This window comes from Photinus pyralis, unplaced genomic scaffold (genome assembly GCF_008802855.1).
Source record: "Photinus pyralis isolate 1611_PpyrPB1 unplaced genomic scaffold, Ppyr1.3 Ppyr1.4_LG6, whole genome shotgun sequence".
NCBI classification, from domain to species: domain Eukaryota; kingdom Metazoa; phylum Arthropoda; class Insecta; order Coleoptera; family Lampyridae; genus Photinus; species Photinus pyralis.
The window spans coordinates 42,040,173-42,061,033 of record NW_022170663.1 but is presented as its reverse complement, the minus strand read 5'-3'; the positions used below and the strand labels follow the sequence as shown (position 1 = coordinate 42,061,033).

The 20,861-nt window shown below is 38.5% G+C and overlaps 1 protein-coding gene across 2 annotated transcripts; it reads right to left on the bottom strand.

Annotated features, from left to right (window-relative positions):
* On the bottom strand, nucleotides 1-18,008 carry LOC116173264 (dosage compensation regulator). Of its 2 annotated transcripts, none has more exons than XM_031490619.1 (9): nucleotides 17,599-18,008; nucleotides 17,268-17,553; nucleotides 11,287-11,912; nucleotides 10,912-11,237; nucleotides 10,597-10,863; nucleotides 1,803-2,096; nucleotides 1,107-1,757; nucleotides 792-1,055; nucleotides 1-746 (listed from the first exon to the last, which is right to left on the bottom strand). In XM_031490619.1, the coding sequence occupies exons 1-9, from the start codon at nucleotides 17,885-17,887 to the stop codon at nucleotides 120-122; spliced, it is 3,630 nt and encodes a 1,209-aa protein (XP_031346479.1). In that variant the 5' UTR covers nucleotides 17,888-18,008; the 3' UTR covers nucleotides 1-119. The 2 variants fall into 2 exon arrangements, with proteins under 2 accessions (XP_031346479.1, XP_031346481.1); XM_031490621.1 differs by lacking the exon at nucleotides 17,599-18,008 and adding an exon at nucleotides 11,970-12,016 and having other exon boundaries at nucleotides 17,268-17,404.
* Nucleotides 18,009-20,861: the final 2,853 nt, after the last annotated feature.

The window sequence follows — 20,861 nt, the reverse complement described above, 5'->3', positions numbered from 1 at the left end:
TAAGGCTATTAAGTTTATTGAGAGTACTTAGACAATACTGCAATTGTACACTAGTTCGTAAAACACAGAAGTTGGTCTAAAACTAAGATTATCACGAATTAAAATACATTTTTCAAAAGTTAATAGTTATAAGCAAAATTACCTCCCCTTTGAAAACCTCGTCCTCGGAAATTCCCATTAAAATTGTTTCCTCCCCACCCGCGATTATTAAAACCACCTCTGAAATTTCCACCTGACTGGTAGTTATTATATCCTCCACCGTACCCACCCCTACTGTTAAACCCACGTCTTATTTTGGGAGGCGGAGGTCCCGCCGATCTCCCTAATGAAAAGTTTCCGCTCGGACGATTCCCTTCCTCTAAATGTTGTCTACATAGCTGTTCGATAACCTGTATTACTTTCTGATCCAACGGCGTCATCTCCATAACTTGCTCAGGATCTTTCGCCGCCCGTATCACCAAACTTTCGAGGGCGGGGCGAAGTGCGAGAATCTTGGATGCTACGTACGGATCCAATCCTAAGTTGATCCAGTTATCCAGGCGCACGACACCGTCAACCCATTCGACCTTTCGCGATCCAAACAGTAACAAATGCAAAGGTGAGACCATCGACATCTGCTTGCAGCAAACCGCTCTGGTACGGATCTTTTCTCCGAATACGAAGAATGGAGAAGGAAACTTCTGATCGAAACTGCAGTTGACCGACGTTTTATGGATCAATGCCATTTTGTTTCCCGTGGTCAAAACCTGGTTGATTAAAATAATTCATTCTGCTCATCCTAGTCAACATACCTTTCGTTTATCTTTATGAAAACAAACATTCGGGTACAACCCCATACACATAAGCGCCATTACCACATCCAACTTCGGATCATCCCCCACAGTTTCCATTGGTACGGGCATGAAAGTCTCTTCCGGAATACCCACCGAGGTTAAAATATCCTGCAATTGATGTTTCGCCTCCCACGTCACGCGCAATGTAGGCATGCTCAAGCCTTTTTGTTCACAAAATTGAATTTCGGAGTCCTCCCCCTTTTGGCGAATTCGGTTCCACAACTAAAATACATAGATCAGTGACATCACCCACATGAATTTGACTCGAATCACCTCAAAAGCAGACAGCATGGCTACATGATCGGAACATCTGTCACCCGCCAACCTGCGTTGCTGATAGGTCAAACGGCGCAGTCCTTCGAGAACAAATATTTCAGGAAACGTCGCCGAATTCGCTGCCATCGTCGAGAGAGCGTCGCCGCACTTAAAAATGCATCCCATGATCATCATTTTGCCCAGTCGAGGCTCAATTGGTAGCTTGGCCAGAATACGACCCAGAGGCGTCAATTCATCATTCTTATCCAAACACTTCATTTCGCGCAGCATAACCTCGGCTTCGATCACTGCATCGATGGGCGGAGGCTCAATCGCCTTACTCAGAAAATGCCCAATCGAACCGAGGTGGAGTAATTTAATACTGAGAGCGATTTCGTGTAGTGGAGATCTAAACATTTCGGGTGTCATATGCTCGTCGAGCTTGTCGTATCTCGCCTTTGAGCATAGATGGAAGCAAATTCCGGGGCGAACGCGACCCGCCCGCCCCTTGCGCTGCTCAAGATTTGTCCGCGACGCCCACACCGTCGCGTAACTTGTCATGTTATTGTGGGAGGTGAACAATTTCATTTTCGCCTTGCAGCTGTCAATTACAAAAACGACGTCATTGATGGTTATAGACGTCTCGGCGATATTTGTCGAAAGAATAACCTAAAATGCACTTCCGAGTTAAAGTTGGATGTAAATGTTATATACCTTTCGGACATCAGAGGGCACCGGTTCAAACACGCGTCTTTGATCCTCACGAGGCAATTGAGAATGAAGTGGCAAAATACAAAACCTCGGGCTACCAAATTTGGGATGTTGCTGTAAGTGCCGCATCAGTTTAAATATGAGATTCCAGCCGGGGAGGAACACAAGTACGGCACCTTCGATATCCAAAGAGTCGATATAAATTAACAAGGCTTCCAGTAGTTCAAAAGACACTTCTTTCTCACTCAAACGTTGAATTGCATTTTGAGTCTGTTGGCTGTAATTTCCCACTGTCACCTAAAAATATTGTCGTCAAAATCTTGCTTCGTTTTATTAATTAATTAATTAATTAATTTTAGCTCTCATTGTATTCTAATTAAAGGTCTCAACGAAAGGAACCGTTTTCTACCATATGCTGCCCTTCTGTCTGTCCGCTTATCAAAGTACGGGGTGGAGGGGGTGGAACTAGTTTTATCCTTCATGGTACTCTAATAAAAGGTCTCAACGAAAGGAATTAATTTCTACCAACCATAGCCCTCCTCCTTGACCTCTTATCGTAATCGGGTATCTTCCCTCATACCTCAAGAACGGGTTGAGACCTTTCATTAGAATACCATGAAGGGTAGAACATGTGTTAACCCCCCCCCCCCCCATGCATGCGTATGCAAAACCTGAGACCAATTGGTTGTCGTATGTCAAAGTTATGCATGTTTTACTTTCAAAAACAGCATCCCAGGAAATAATTCGTGGGGGGGGGGGGGGCTTTTAGACAGCGACATTTGATGGCCGTCTGGCACACCTTCAAGGTATAGGCTACCTACTGCAAAACATTCCAGGACTCTAGGACCATTACCCTAGAAGCAGTTCGCAACGGCAGAACTGGATCCAAACGGACTGACAAAACGCAAACAATAGCACATTTTTATGGCGTTTTATTTGACAAAAAAAGAACAAAAAAGCCCCACACTATCAGGGTTAGCGCTAATCGGACGAACATGCTTTTGGAAGCGACTGAATTGCAATGGTAGTGCTATACTACCCCCCCCCCTCGACCATATACTCAAAGGATATTACAAAATTTATAAAGAGACTAGATAAAATCAAAGTGGTACCTGGCGCTAGGTAAGTAGAACACAAATACAAAACGAAAAAACTACAAAACTACTCAAAAAAAGAAAGTGGGAGAAATTTCCTCTTACACTATTCGGGGGTGGCGCTGGCTTTAAAATCTAATGCGCTAGGTCTGAAGAACACAACGGTTGCTTTTGGAAGTTTGATGCAATGGTGGGGCTAGAGTTAATATAACCCCCCTGAAAGTCAGGTGCTTTTTTGAAAATTTATAATTGCACTAGCTGAACTCATGCTACAACTCAAAAGGCCAACATTTTACTCAAAAACAAAATGGTGGTGCTAGAAGAAATTGGCTGGCTGCCGGCCCTCTCTAGCAAGTCAATAAAGTCAAAATTTGCTGTGGCCAGCACAAATGCGACTCGAACCGCATTAGAGTTAAAATGTATTATGATTGTTTAATGAATAAACAGTGCCAGTGGCGGTCCCAGGAGTTGGTAAAAGGAGGGGCCCAAACCCGAACTTTGTCCCAAAACGGAAAAAAATAAAAAAATTGATTTGGGGGGGGGGGGGCCTTGAGACCGCCATTGAACAGTGCTATTACGTAAGGCAAATAAACTTGGGCTATATACGCAATTAGGAAAGTGCAGTCACAATTATTTATGAAATCATAAAATTATTATTTTTAAGGATTTGCGCAATTCCGATTTTGAAGATCTACTTCAGTTCTTGGTAGTGTCTATAAAACAATTTGGTTCCATTAGATGCCACATATTGACAATCTTTTGTTACTTTACAGTTTACACATTTGCGCATATGCAAATCTGCCCAATCTCAGCTCTTCCTTTTATGTCTAAGAACTTGTGTACCAAATTTGGTACTAATCGGTTCGGCCATTTAGCCGGAAAGCAGACAGATTGACACCGTCGAGATTTTGTTTGATTTGGATACCTGGTGCTCCAAAACGTGTATTTCCGTAAAAAAGTGAGGGAGGGGGGTCATTTTTTTTTTTTTTTTTTTTTTTTATTATCCCTCTCTTGTTTTGGGCCCTCAACAGGCATGCGCCCAATTACAGAGTGACCCGCATAATGCTATTTAGAGGTGCCTCTGCAGAAGGTCTTAAGTTGGTCTATACTACTCCGGTATTTACCTTACGAATTAGGAAAACTGCAGGAAAACCTAATTCGGAGTAGCCGGTAGAATGCTCGGAACTGGCCTAAGGTAATTTCCATCTCCGCCACAGATGAAAAATTCACCTCAACCCAGGTTCGAACACCCGACCTTCGGATTTATAACCCAATGCTCTTACCACTGAGCCATAAATCCGATTTCTACCCCAATGGAATATCTCCCTTTACTAACGTGCGGGTGGTATTAAAAAGTTGTTATTTTTGCTTTATACAATTGCCGACAGAGGCGCGCAATGACATAATATATAAACATATACTCTATTCATTCTAAGAAGGTAGCGGTAGAAATCGTAGGGAAGCTTTGACCGTCTCTGTGATTGGTTAAACCCGAGTCTGTATTACGCTGACAAATAAAATGTGTGACCAATTTTGTTATGTTAGTAGTTACGGTTATGAACTAAACTGTCGAACTGATATTATAGACGGAGAGCTGGCGACATATTTCACTAAGCGTCTCTTATGTGACTCAAAATTCGCTGAGCGATAGGTATGGGGTTCGTCTCAAGTAACCCGTGAGTCTGCCAGCCCAAAGCCGTTGTGTTCAAGCACGTGGCTCAGGTGAAAATCGCGATTTTTCAAGTCATCGTTATATGGTCTGTTCCAACTCAGATTTGCTCGACTGTTCTATTAAATTGTTGCTTTAAACAGGCAGACACGTAGGTTGTTGTTAACATGGTTGCAGAATTAATAATAATGATTTTTTTAATAAATATTTTCAAGTCATAGTTTTACGTCTGCCAATTTTGTTTTCATAAAGTACAATGTCGCCCTACAACACATGTAAAAGGGCAGATTGAAATTCCGTTGCAAACACCTCGAAAATAATTAATAAAGTTCCGTAAAATTGTACCAAAGTCGGGCCAGCGCGGGCGGTGGCGGGATGGGGGTTCCACGAAACGACGGGACTGGCCGAGTGGAGGATATCCAGCTGTGCGGCAACAGTCTACCGTGGGTTTGTAGTAGCCAAAGCTCGGACGTTTCCGTCTCGGCTCGTTCGTGTGTGTAAGACTTTGGTACAATTTTACGGAACTTTATTAATTATTTTCGAGGTGTTTGCAACGGAATTTCAATCTGCCCTTTTACATGTGTTGTAGGGCGACATTGTACTTTATGAAAACAGAATTGGCAGACGTAAAACTATGACTTGAAAATATTTATTAAAAAAATCATTATTATTAATTCTGCCACCATGTTAACAACAACCTACGTGTCTGCCTGTTTAAAGTAACAATTTAATAGAACAGTCGAGCAGATCTGAGTTGGAACAGACCATATAACAATGACTTGAAAAATCGCGATTTTTACCTGGGTCAGGTGCTTGAACGCAACGGCTTTGGGCTGGCAGACTCACGGGTTACTTGAGACGAACCCCGTATCTAGCGCTCAGCGACTTTTGAGCCATATAAGAGACGCTTAGTGAAATATGTCGCCAGCTCTTAGACTATTAGATGCCAATTTCAATGATCCAAACGTGAAATCTTATGATTTATATTCATATTTTTCAAATTTGGTGCCGTTTTATATTTATCCTGTGTGTCTATCTTTAAACACAGCGCCATCTACTACCTTCTTATAATGAATGCAGATATATTATAAATTAATATTGCTCCCGCTACTTCTGCCTGTCATTGATAGATGTCTCTAGTTACATTCAAGATAATTCTTCTGACCGGACACGTTGACTCAAAATCCTATATTATATGCTCAAAACCCTCACTGATACGGGGGCAGCCGATCAATTGCAAATCTGTAGGTAATATTACTAATTTCGGATTTCTTGATTGTTTAAAGCGACATCTTTGTAACAGTGGCGACACTAAGATGACATTTTTTAGTGCTTATAATTGACATACTTCGAATTTTTATTCAAAAAAAAGCACACATCTCATTTAATACTAATCTCTTCGATCCTAAAGTGTGCATTTCACTTCACTGTATCGCTTTTTGGACAAATAAAAATCATATTTCACCATCTACCACGCCTTCAACATAAGTTAGTTTCTTTACCATTCGCTACCATAATGGTTTTAACGCGTATAGGGGAAATCTTAAGTGAAAATATGTATACCTACCTCCACTACTAAAAAAAAATGCGTGAGATGCCACGATTACTGATTATTTAATTTAGAAGTAAAAAAAACTATTTACAAAAGCCCCACGTTGGACGCCAGTTTGTATCTCATTAAGGGGGCGATGCTTGGACCCATTTAAGAATATATATATTATATCCGTTATTTAAAAAAAAAATTTTTTTAACTTTACCACCCTGTATCTCAAAAATTAAAACGTTTAAGACACACGTTCATAGGAAGTTTTTTGTCTTAAAATGGGTCCAAGAATCACCCCCTTAAATATTAGCAAGTCTTTAAGGAACACCCTATATAATTGTATGTACAATCCGATGTAGAATCTAATAGCGTTTTCGATTGGCAAAACTCGTGCAGCAATGCTGCAATTTTTACGTTCTATTGGTAATTTTAGGGCAATTTTCTGTGTTCCATTGGCAAATGTGATGCAACAATTATGCACTCAGTGCAAATTTCGACGCACGAGATCCGAGAGCTCGTGGAGCTGCTAGTTAACAAATTTTCAAAACAAACGTGCGACAATTTGAATTTGTTTCTTGCGTTGGGAGAGTTTTTTGTCGTCATCTAGCGATAGCGAAGATGATGAACTAGCCATAACTTCTATTTTACAAAAAGTTGCACTTACTCATTAAACTGAACACCAAAAATTGGTCCTTTACAGGAATTTCAAATTTATATTCCTCATCGTTTATCATAAATAATACTGAAATCGTTTGTCATTTTTTAGAATAGAGATTTGTCGATTACCTAAATCTAAAATGAGGTTATGGACAAATGACAACAGATATTTACGAATATTTATGTTCCATTGAGAGCAATTTTCACATGGATTTCTTCAGTTTCTCGTGCAACACTCGTGCAGTACGAGTTTTGCCAATCGAAAACGCTATAAAGATGAAATATACATAGTGTTACACTTAATTTACTTCATGTACAGGGTGGCCAAATAAGAATGCAAGGTACTGTATCTGGGAACCTATCCATCGTAGAGGCTTGCAGTAAAAAAAGTTATTACTAAAACGGCCACGAGCAAAACCTGTAAAATATTTTTAAGTGTTTGAAATTGTCGCTAGGAGGCGTAACTGCAATCTGGAATCTAAAAAGTGATGTTTCTGTGAATTTCGCTATATTAACCTAACGGTCTTTGAAGACGACGATAATCTGAACCTTTTTTGTTTGACAATTTTTCCTGTATCTCAAAAAATGAAGTGGTGGGGGGTATTCAAAGGTTTCCGTAAAGAACACCCTGTATCTTTGGAACGGCTGAGCCAATTTAAACAAACTCGGATTAATTGAAAAGAGTTATTCTTCGGCTACAAATATTATAATATTTGAAGTTTTGTTAGTTTCACATATCGCCGCTTGAGGGCTTTTTTCGACATTCCGACAGAAATGGTTAATTTTCTCAAAAAAATTAAATGCGTTGGTTTGATTTTTTTTCATGAAAAAGTAGCTAAATGATGCCTAAACAAGCTCGCGAAAACCGCATCTCGATATCTTGTTCCTAACCTAAAATTTAGGCCAAAGAAAATTTTATACCCTCAAAATTTTATTTTTTTAAGCTAATTTTTCCGGAATTATTTTTATTATATAATTTGTGGCCTAAGGTGGGTCGATTTAAAAAAGGAAGCTTTTAATGCCACCGTAAATGCTCGAAATGCTGGCCATAATATATTTATCAAGATATCGAGATGCTGTTTTCGCGAGCTTGTTTAGGCATCATTTAGCTACTTTTTCATGAAAAAAAATCAAACCAACGCATTTAATTTTTTTGAGAAAATTAACCATTTCTGTCGGAATGTCGAAAAAAGCCCTCAAGCGGCGATATGTGAAACTAACAAAACTTACTATTTGTAGCCGAAGAATAACTCTTTTGAACTAACCCGGCTTTGTTTAAATTGGCTCAGCCTTTTCGAAGATACAGGGTTTACGGAAACCTTTGAATACCCCCACCACTTCATTTTTAGAGATACAGAAAAAATTGTCAAACAAAAAAGGTTCAGATTATCGTCGACTTCAGCGACCGGATATTTTTTTGTTAGGTTAATTCACAGAAACATCACTTTTTTAGATTCCAGATTGCAGTTACGCCCCCTAGCGGCCATTTCAGAAACTTAAAAATATTTTACAGGTTTTGCTCGTCGCCGTTTTAGTAATAATTTTTTTACCGCAAACCTCTACGATGGATAGGTTCTCAGATACAGTACCTCGCATTCTTAGTTGGCCACCCTGTACACGCGAAAAAATAACTGCTACAGTTGTGATCGGAGAAGAGCAATATATGATTTATACCTTTGTCAATCAACACATAGCTCAATAGCCACACCTTAAGCTATGTTTCATATTGTAATTAAATTGTGAACGAATCTTTGTCTGTCTGAGGTCCTATTTGTAGATGTTTAGCCAAATTAGCGACAGTAGCACAAAATTCGCGTTTCTTTATGGAAATGTTTCTAGGCTTTGTGACTAACTAATCAAATTGTGCATTTTACAATAATAATAAAAAATTAAACAAATATAGCAAACGAGGTCCTGGGTATGGCTACAGCATGTGCAAAACCAAATTTTAAACCTGATGTTAGTTTTGCTTTTATTTAAAGTGTATATGTATGAAATTTCATTTGAAGGCCTCCATAAATAAGCTGCGCATGCGCAAAACCAAATTTTGAAACTGATGTTAAATTTTCTTTTATTCCAAGTGGTTATGTACCAAATTTCATTTAAATCCCCCTATAAATCAGAAAGTTGTCACTGCGCATGCGCAAAACCAAATTTTGAAACTGGCGTTAAATTTACTTTTTCGTACTTCCGAGACTAAAGTGACAACTTCACTCCATTATGACAAGGACTGAAGTGTCACTTTTTGTCCCGCCGGGATTAAATTTGGACGAAAATCCCGGAAGGATGAAATTACTAAAAAGGCAATTTCAGTAGGTTGTTCCACATTTTGTATGCGACAGTACTTCTTAAACGCATCGTACTGCTGCTCATATAGTTTTTTGAATTTCGGTGGTATCAATTCTTTACCTACTTTGGCTGCTTTTGATCAATATCAAATACACCTTTGTCACCCACCACCAAAATTATGACACTAGCAATGACAGTTTCCAAATTATTTTTGTTACCATAGCATAGGGATTGTCATACCAACGCAACGTTCCTATAGTAACTTGTTAAGCAGCGATTATTTGAAAGAACACGTTCTCTTAACTCCATACATATTAAGTGTTTCAGTTTCGGAAGTACGAAAAATATCGTATATACTTTGCGACTGAAGTAGTGGTCTTAATCCCTCAGGTAAATTATGGCCCTCCCTTCGGTCGGGCCATAAACTTTACCTTCGGGATTAAAAGTACTACTTCAGTCCCGCGGTATATAATATACTATTATTCCAAGTGGCTATGTATCAAATTTTATTTAAATCCCTCCATAAATAAGAAAGTTGGCACTGCCCATGCGCAAAACCAAATTTTGAAACTGGCGTTAAATTTGCTTTTATTCCAAGTGGCTATGTATCAAATTTCATTTAAATACCTTCATAAATAAGAAAGTTTGCAATTCGGTCTGTAAATGGTCGAGATGCGCAAAGGGCACTGTGAATGCTGATCGATTAGGTTCGACTTTTGGAATTGTGTTTTATATGGCTAAAGCTATGCGCATATTGAATTTCATGCAATTCGGTTCATAACTAACGGAGATGTCAAAAGGGCCTTCCTTATTTTTTGGGCTACATTGCCAATTCACGAACTCCGATCTACAAATTTGATAAAGAATCCACCTGCAAAATTTTATCGTAATCGGTCCATTCGTTTATGAGTTATCGTGCTAACGGACGGATAGACAGACGACGGACGGACAAACAGACACAACAAAATTATAAACTCGCTAGGAGCTCGTTAATAACCAAAACTGTGTATATTTTCTACTGAAGCTGTAATGTAAAAAAACCAAACGTCACATTTTTCAGAAAATAACAATGCGACTTTTTCATATGGAACACCCTGTATATCATTACATCATACGACGGTCTATTAAACCAAAGTTCTTAATGACCATAGCCAAAATACTCCTACAAATAATCAAGATTTATCAATTATTTTCAATTTGATCTAGTTAACCATGGAAAGTTAACAGTAGTGCCAACTTAATTTGAAACAGACTGTATAGCTTATTGTAAGTTTTGAATATCAACCAATTTCTCATCGATTGCAGGAATGAATGAAGTGGGGTTTTGATCAAAACATTGTAACCTACACTAGATAGAATGGGACATTTCAAAATATGTGTCCTTTAAAGTGGCAAATCAAGTCACAGAGTACTGTACCTATGAATGATTGCGTAAAACTATTTGATTTAGGATCTATCCGAATCCTGAAATGTGATTAGTGTAACTATCCAATCGCGATATAAGCATGCCCACTCTGTGCAATCCACTTAGTAATTTCTACCTACCATATTAAGATTTTCCTCCGGTTCTTCTTCTGGAAGACCATCATCCCCACCTCTTGATTTGCGCTTTTTTGTCTCCATTTGCGGTACAAACTTCGTGAGCTCTATGCAGTCCTCTATGAAGTGCTGTTGAACTGGGAACGCGCGGCCAGGAATTTCAATTACAGGACAGTCATTGAAGTATTTCGAAAATAATGTTGTATCTATAGTTGCCGACATGAGTATCACACGCAAGTCGGGGTACTGATGAACCATATCGCGCAAAACCACCTAGCGGAAAAATGCTTAACTAAAAACGTTTGTGAAGTTTACCGTTACCATTATAAAGTCGCTGTTCACGTCTCTCTCGTGTATTTCGTCAACGATCACGTGACTAACGCCGCGTAGACCGCCTTCCAATTTACGCAGTAGTACTCCGACAGTACAAAACATGATGGACGCATACGGTCGTGGCAACGCAGACTCGAACCTCACCGAATACCCTGTCGATTCTCCCAATTGTTCGCCGCGTTCGGATGCGACACGCTCGGAAACAGAGACAGCAGATATACGCCGTGGTTGGGTAATGGCGATGTTGCACCATGCGCCGCCGCCGGACGCGATGAAATCGTCTAAAATAAACTGACAAACTTGCGTGGTTTTACCTGCAATAGCAACGTTGTATTTACGAGACCAAAATGGGCAACTACCAACCGCATCCTGTGTTTCCTCTTATAATAATAACAGGATTGTCATTGATTGCCTCCATTATTTCCGAACGCTTGCTATACACAGGTAAAGAAGTGCGTTCCTGTATGCTTTTCTGTAAATAACTGTCATTCTGCAGACGATTCCTGGAGTCTTCCGCCAACTGCTCGCTTAATTGATCGAGAGTCTTTGTCGCAAGTGGCCCTTCGTCGATGTTACAAGCAGTCCAAGGATTCCAGTTCGGTTGCGGCGGAGACCACGGTATAACACCGCCAGGTACCGGCGCGGACGGCACAAAATCGTCTAATATTTGAGAACTTAACAGAGAAACCGGCGTCGACGCTTCCTTGTCGGTTTTGAACGGCGGCACCATAATGTTCAATTCCCGCAAACAGTCGTCAATTTGCGCCTGCACATCAGGAGACACCTTCACCTCGTACGGTGGCATTTCGTCACCTTTTTCTTTTTTCAGCGTTCCACTGAACGCTTCGATTACGCCCAAGTGGAAAAGTTGGCGCACAATCGACAACGCGCAACTTTTACTCGCCATTTGCTTATTTGATCCGGTGTCTCGGCCGTGAATATGACGGCCCAACGCTTTTACGTAAAAATTCATTTCGGCCACAAAACTCCTGCAGAATGCGAGGAATTAACGAGTCGTACGATACTCTGATATACAATGTACTTACAATTACACACAAGCAAGAACAGAAAATTCAGTTTGACCAGACTCAACCTAAAGGAAAAAAACAGAAAAATGTACAGCTGTCTCATTTTCTAGTATGTAGATTTCAATTATTATAATATGAGGTGTAGTTCGGAACTAATTTTGCATGCGCAGAATCAACACTAATTGCTATGTGCAATAGCAGATGTTTATTAGCACCACCCACATCAAACTAGCTCAATTAAACTCAGATACTAACAAAATTGTTATAATTTTTCCAGGACCCGCCCTATCTGTTACAACGCACATTTTGATAAAACTTTAACTAAAACTTTTTGAACCCGCGGCAACCTCTGCCTCCTGCCCACAATTCCAAATAATTGAATTTAAAATTATTATTTAGACACCTGGCATAACCTAACAGATAATTTATCATGAAAACTCTTATCTGAGTCGTAATCAGGGTTCGATTAAACACTAGAGAAAGTTATTCGACAAAAATCAATTGATAATGCTAAAACAAAGGCACTTAGGGCCTGCAAACAATGTACCGCGCACTGCAGAACTACAGAAATTGTGAGAATTTTGGTAAGACGCCTCCTCTCGCCTCGCCCAGGTTCATAAAGGTCCATAGCTCGGCACCGCATTTTTTTTTAAGAAATAATCTAAAATGATTAATGTGTGTTCTTGTGGCGGATATTGACACGCGCCATATGATTTGAACGAAGACAATTTCTCAGTTTCAGTTTTGGTGTGGTAAGAAAATGCTATTGAACCAACCGAATTCACATTTTTTTTCAATACAAGGTGACTTTTTTGAAAAGTTCTATTCAACTTTATCTCCGGATCTCCACATAATCGCGTTCGATGTGACACGATTGATAAGATTGTTGACGTCAAACTGCGTCCAATTTCTGAGAATTTAAAAATTAATGCGATTTTGAGTCAATGTTCATGTTTGAGTCTCCAAAAAGGTCACTTAGGGACCTCAAATGTCTACCAAACTTGTACATTCACTTTATCTTGTAGTCTAACGTCGATTTTAGCAAAAAACTTTTTCATATCGATTCTGATTTAATGCGATTTAACGCACGAACGACTGTACAGGGTGGCCAAATGAGAATGCGAGGTACTGTATCTGGGAACCTGTCCATCGTAGAGGCTTGCGGTAAAAAAAGTTATTACTAAAACAGCCACGAGAACAACCTAGAAAATATTTTTAAGTTTCTGAAATGGCCGCTAGGGGGCGTAACTTCAATCTGGAATCTAAAAAAGTGATTTTTCTGTGAATTCCGCTATATTAACCTAACAAAAAAATGTCCGATCTTTCAAGACGACGATAATCTGAACCTTTTTTGTTTGACAATTTTTGCCGTATCTCTAAAAATGAAGTGGTAGGGGTTAGAGTCACTAGATATAGAAAGTACCGCAATCATCCGCCATTTTTGGACAAATTTGCTGCCAACTTAAAAAAATTGACAAATAAAATCTGAATAGCTGTAATTTTTTATAACCTAACTTCATAGTACTGTCATGTTTTATAAAAATATATACAGATATCTCCAAACAGGTGGAACAATCCCTAACATTAAAGTTACTAGAATCTGGTAACTTCCGCCATTTTTGGGCAAAAATCATGCGTTCTCTCTCTCACGAGCCCAATGGATTGCGGTACTTTCTATATTTAGTGACTTTAGTGGGGGTATTCGGCCATTTCAGAAACTTATAAATATTTTCCAGGTTTTGCTCGTGGCCGTTTTAGTAATAAATTTTTTTACCGCAAGCCTATACGATAGATAGATTCTCAGATACAGTACCTCGCATTCTTAGTTGGCCACCCTGTACTATAGGGATGGTAAGCAGCTGTAAGAAAGGTGGCCCCTAAGGTTTTTGTTTAGTAACAAAACCAAGAATTTCACCGGCATTTTGGTTAATTTTTTTAATTTTCACTTTTGTGTCATATTCGTAACGCTTTTGAAATTGTTGAGGCACTCAAAGTGAAATACGAGAGACCCATGCTTTTTGTAAAGGTATGCAAAAATGAAAATTGGCCCGTACGGTCAAAACCCTGCCGTCTTTATAGATTTAGGTATTTTTGCAATCCCCAATTTTGACAATTTTTTTCTTCAGTTTTTTCGTTTCAAGGATTTTTTTTCGCGCAACTTTTTAAGTAGGCTTCGTATTTCGACGAAACCTCTGTAGCGTGTTCTTTGTGATAAATTGCAACGTCCGATATGACGGTCGATCGAATCGGCAAATTTTTGAAATTTTGTGGGGTATCTTTGTTTCTTGAAAACATCAAGTAGGTATACAGACTGATTCAAATTCGATCTCGGGAACTGTAAAAGATAGGTAGGTAGTTTAAATTTATTTGGCAAAGTTGCGTATTTTGATGCTTAACAAAACCGAAAAAATTCCGACTACTTTCGGAGATATCCGGAAGAAAACGAAATTTTGCAAAATCGTTTTTATTTTTTACTGGTTATTTGAAACATTTTTCCAAAATAACACAATATTATGACCACTTTTTTCCCCTCTATAAATTGCTGGTTTTAAATTTTAAATCCGACGTGTCGTCTCCGATTAACCATCATCAACTTTGTGTTTTCTAATGGAAGTAATGTTTACTTTTTGTGTCATTTGATAGAGAATTTTTTTCTGATTTCAATTTCGTTGAGACGAGATCTACAATCGCCCAATTTTACGTTTCGCTCTAGGTCTAACCGTTCAGGCTCCACGAGGCGTCAAAGTTGCAAAACGCGAAACTGCCCTTTCACCACACCGAACCATAGATTTTAATCGCACCCTAGCAAAAATATGCTCCTCCACGTCGGCCAAGATCTCAGACAACCGAAAAAAGATTGTAGTTTTAGTTTTTGAGCTACGGTTTTTTTTTCGAAAATGTTCGATTTTTCGATTCTTACGGCAGCCACCCTGACGGAAGCGGGCGGAATTGTTTCAATCTCATGAAAAGTCGCCCGCACTACCCCAACAGATTTGGGCTTAATCCAAATTAACAACCACATTTATGCTTGAGATTCAATTATACAAATGACCCTAACAGGTGCCAGTACTTTACAAAAACGTCCATACGGCGTAGTTTACATAACATTATTGTCATTTGTATGCCTCTAGAGTAAAAACGATATCCATCGCCATTTTGTAAAGATGTCTAATGACCTACAATTTGAACCACACCTCTTCAAAAGAAATGATTACACACAGTATTTTTCTACAGCACAAAGAAACTGAAGCGCGTTTTTTTTTGGTGGGCACCGTCGTCCGCCGATTTCTGCAAACCACTTCTGCACGACAAAATATCTTCATCCGCCGCTTCTTCTATTCGATCACTTCCTAATTGTAGACATCTTTATGAAATTTGGTACATGTCTTCTTTTCATCAAGATGCATTTTCTGATGTGCTGATGTGCAAAAGTTTTTATTTTCTCTACCAGTGGCGTCCGTACGGCTTTTGCATTGAATATTTTTGGAGAAAAAATACTACGCCACTGCTTTCTCTTAAAATAAAAATTATTTTTTAAATCCTCATTCATATTTGAGCAAATTTGATGTTCTGGTTTTTCTTTGCCCAACGCATGGTTTTCGCTTAAAAAAAGTTTTACTTAAGGATCAATTTCCTAAAAATAAGCGAAAACCATGCGTTGGGCAAAGAAAAACCAGAAGATCAAATTTGCTCAAATATGAATGAGGATTTATAAAATAATTTTTATTTTAAGAGAACGCGGTGGCGTTGTATTTTTTTCTCCAAAAATATTCAATGCAAAAGCCGTGCGGACGCCACTGATAGAGAAAATAAAAATTTTTGCACATCAGAAAATGTATCTTGATGCATAGAAGACATGTACCAAATTCCATAAAGATGTCTACTCTACAATATTCTCTATTTTAAAAAACTTTTTTTTTAACTTTACCACCCTGTATCTCAAAAATTAAAACGTTTAGGACATAAGTTCATAGGAAGTTTTTTTCTTAAAATGGGTCCAAGAATCACCTCCTTAAATATTAGCAAATCTTTGCTTTCCATGATTAACTGAACAATTTATGTCCATCTAAAGTGCAAACAAAAATGATGTTATACAACAATCTACAAAAACAACCATAGATGGGTCAAATAAAGAATCTTGATACTTGTACCATAAACTTAGTTTACCATTAGAGCCTAGACGGCGACACTACATAGAAACCTAATCATAAAGTGGCACATATGGCATAGGCAAATCATACAGGGTGTCAAATCTTAAAACTTGCAGTCGGCCATACTTTCCAAACTGAGGAAGATATTGAAAATCGCGTAAAACCGTTTCGGGGGTATCGAGGGGGAACCAGAATGACGTTATGAGTGACAACCTCCCCCCCGCCCCTCTTCAAAAATCCTAAATGGGAACCCCATACTTGTGACACATTGTTGGAAAGCTGCTGCTTTCCAGTGGTACCAATAAAGTCAATATTCATTAAGACAATTTAACAAAAATTTAATAATTAGGAAAAAAAACTAAATGTTGACATTGAGCGATTTATGACAAATTGACCAAAAACTTCAACCTGAGCTGGTTCATTAAGAAATCTTGGTTGCTTTCTTTTTTTATTGATAACAGATCGCGTTTCTTCGAATTTAGCGACCAAATCTTGAACATAGGCGTGGCTTAATTTTTATTTTTTTTTGTTTATTATTAAATTTTTGTTCAATTGTCAATGAATATTACTTTATCGGAACCACTGGGAAGCATTTTTCAGTAGCTTTCCAACGATGTGTCACAAGTATGGGGTCGCCATTTACAATTTTTAAAGGGGGACTGGGGGGGGGGGGTTAAGAGAGGGTGGAGGGTCGTCACTTATAACGTCATTCTGGTTCCTCCTAGATGCCCCCAAAACGGTTTTGCGCGATTTTCAATGTCTTCTTTTGTTTGGAAAATATGGCAAGTTTTAAAATTGACACCCTGTACATTACACATTTGTTTTTTAATGCTTGTGGCCGCAACACGTTTTCCAGTTTCTTTCTGCTTTTGCTCGAATTTTATAGAATTCGCTAATCAGCATGTACATCACCTCACTTTTACAATTAAGATTAATCGCAGACTAAACCAATTCAATTGCCGATTTAGTCTGCGACTGACCTCGCTACGATTTAGTATCTCAATTAATATACGAGCGATTAGCATTCGAATTTACAGCTGTACATTTTCCTAGTTTTCATCGAGACCAACGAAAAAATAATACGCTAATTTATAAGACCGCATCATCTTTTGAGATGCGGAACTACAAATTAGAATCGTGCCTAAGACTAAGAATACGCACTTACTTGGTGTGATCGGGGCCGATCGGTGAATATCTATAATCGGTGTTAATTTTATTAGATTGCAGGAATTGATGTAGTTTAGATTTAGCATTTTCGATCGTCCAGTTACCGTGAATTTGAGCGTTGACGTCTAAATCTTCGGCCTCCTCGACCTGCTTCTGTTGCTGCACGCGGTCCATGTAGCTCCACTGGCCATCGCGCTGATCGACGCCCTTGTACGCTTCGCCCAAACTCGCCGGGCCGGTGCCCTCTCTAAATACCGAATGTTGAGGACCCGAAGGTGCCAGACCTAAACGCACTCTTAGTATATAGGGTTAGGTTAACGGTGACTTACCAGAGTCTGGAGCGGCGGTGTTGCCACCAGTTAGTCCTAAATCGGTGGGTACATCTTTTGAGTTAACGTGCCCTTGGCGTACCAAAAAGCTGACGAAATCGCGGGATGCGTTACTCTGTGCATCTTTCTTATTCGTGGAATTGCCAGCCCCAACGTAAGTATAACCGGCAACGCGAACCTCGCATAAAAACCGTTGCCGATGTTTTGGTCCTGTAGGTCGAACTTCGAATTGCGGTTCAACTTTATTTTTTTGACAAAACTGATGTAGAAACGATTTAATTTCACTCATTGCGGTTGATTAAATAATTCGCACACTTGTAAATTGTAATTTGTTATTAATATTTGTAACACAAATGATGGCGACGAACGCGTCTTCAGTGTCTCCGCTACGTCTGCCCACCTCTGCGCGCGCTGTTGCTGTGGCTATGTTACCAAATGAGAATTTGTATATCACTACTAAAGTCACTAGATATAGAAAGTACCGCAATCATCCGCCATTTTATTTATTTATTTTATTTAGTGACTTTAATCACTACGAGCAGTACAACCTTTGATTATAGTATGTACAACGGTCTACACTAAACTGAGGTTGCAGTTGCAAACAAATCTTTTGAAGTTAAGCTGACGGAACTTTGGGCGATCCTGACGTGAACAACTCAACGACTGCGTACAGATCGCGAGCGCCGGTGGAAACGCACCTTTAGAAGTAGAACCCTTTTTAAGCCCGCTTGACATGGAGCAAAAGAATTGCAATTGAATGCAAGTTGCAAAGCCAGACCAGCTAATCAATTGCTGTAAGAGACTTGTTTACAATTTTTATGTATCTTTCTTGCATGAACGCGCAATTCCAGGAATAAATCTAGTTGTTATTGCGTCATCTAACGAGTAAAATACAGCGGGGGCAACTACGATGCTGAAGGACGCACTGATTACTGATTAGGATGAATCATTAGACGATGCAATTTATATTGCAATTCTTGAAGCAATTAGTTGCCGCAAGAAATTGCACGAAAAATTGCTTCGCCTATTATCAAAATTGAACGTGCAAGCTCTTGCTCCAAGACATTCTGCAATTTTCTTGTTTAGAACTTGCTATTTTTCTTGTAATTTAGTAATTATTTTAGTAACATATAATTTTTAAATTAATTAAAGTGGTTCCTATGCACTGGAAAACATTTTCTCCCTAGCTATGATCAGGTTTGTTATTTAAAACTGAAATAGATTGTAGTCTACAAAAGGTAAGTTCATAGCTCTCCGTTCATACGTTTCCGTTTGTCCGTTAGCCAATCAGAAGACGGCAAATTTTTAAATCGTATTTCGTCCGTTTACGACGGAATAGTTGATTGAAGTTCAACATTTGCGTTTCCGTTCACACTACAAGAACACGGAAATAAAGTCAACCCGGCAACGTTTAAAATGGCCACCCGAATGACTATTCCCCCTAAAACTAAACAAGATCCCGCTTAAATTTGAAAAGTGGCACACGATAAAACATCTAAGGCAGGGCCCCCTTACGTTAATTGTAAACAACGCTTTGACCTGAAGCACGGTAGGGAAGGAACGTAAAATAAAACATTGAAATTGTGAAAAGTTTGTTTAACAATTATCGTGATGATTGTAAAAGCTCGGAAATTTAAGTCGAAATAAATTACATTGCAAAAATAAACTTTGAAAATGGTAGTTCACCGAATAAAATTGTAAAAAAGAACTTACCAATAAAAAACCAGCCGTCAAAATAATATCAAATTGTGCTGTAAAATTAATTGTTTGTAAATTGTAATGATGTGAATGCGTAACATAAAATTATAACATCACAAAAAGAAGCAAGTTTTGGGAATTATGGGTCAGGTAACCATCAGGTACCAAGATTCTAAGAAAGTGTGAAATACACAGGATGTGACTCATCATTGGTGCAATAAAGTCCTTTTGTTAAAAGCAAGATTGAAAATTACATGGTCTTGTAGGCAAATTTAACTAAAAACAAGATATATGGGAATTATTGAATCGCCACTCATTTATCGCACATAGATTCTAAACTGAAGAGCTTTGATTAGCGTAATCCCGCTCTTGCTAGATAGGTAACCCGCCCTTGGTTTCGGGGTTTCGAGCCTACAGTTGGATGTCGAAATGGTTACAGTTACCACCCCCGTGACTGCTTCATTCACGGAGAAAAATTGTTAATTTCAAACAAGTCAATACATACATCAAACGAATCGGTAATTAATAATTACACCCAAAACGTAAACAATTACAAACACAAGGATAACGGTATAAATTAACATATCATTCTCCATTGCGGTTATACCAAGTAAATTTCAAAAACAAAAATTGCACACAAAAAATATAAAATGTGGCATACAAACCACAAATACGATATAAAGAAATGCAAAAATTACTACCTGCATTAAATAACACAAAATAACAACAAACATTTATGGAGCGACGCGTTCACGACCGCGATTCAAGACAAGATGCTAAACGTAACCCCCTTTCTCACATTGCGCAACGTGTTTTCTTTACCTAAAAGAGAGAAAGAACGTATACCAGTTCTTGGGCATTAATAACAAAGACTATCCTCCTCCAATAGTCTTTGCTAATGATAACGGTTCTAGTATTGATTCCGATTATCATAACGTCTTAAATAACGGTTCCGGTTCCTAGTTGGGGCTTAAATTCAATGGGTTCCGGTACCGGTAAATTCTAATTTGTGATTTGTTAATAAATTTGGTAAGCATTAGTTAAATGTTTACGTTATAACAATAGTATATTTTAGAATATTAGTTTTATGTAAACTATTACATTTATTAGTTTAGATTTTAGAATACTAGAAACATATGGTTTACGGTCAGTCTCTGTGAATCACCCTGTACAACATACGCCTACTGTCAGCATATTACTGGAATTTGACATCAATTTNCCAAAAGTGCAAAATCTTTGACAAATCTTCTAAAGTAAGACACTAGTCCTACAAATCTGTGAACTTCGTGACAATTTTTCGGCAATGGGTAGTTAATTACCGCTTGCACATTTTCAGGGTTAGGACGAATGCCCTCACCGTCTACCAAATATCCTAGATATACTATCTGTTTTTGCATGAACTTACATTTATCCAATCTAATCTCTAACAAATTTCTCACCATCAAGTCAAACACCTCTTTTAAAATTTGAAGATGTTCTTCAATTTCATTAGTGGCTATGAGCAAGTCATCAAAATAAATCAGAATTTTACCTTCACGTAACATATTGGCAAATATTATATTAAT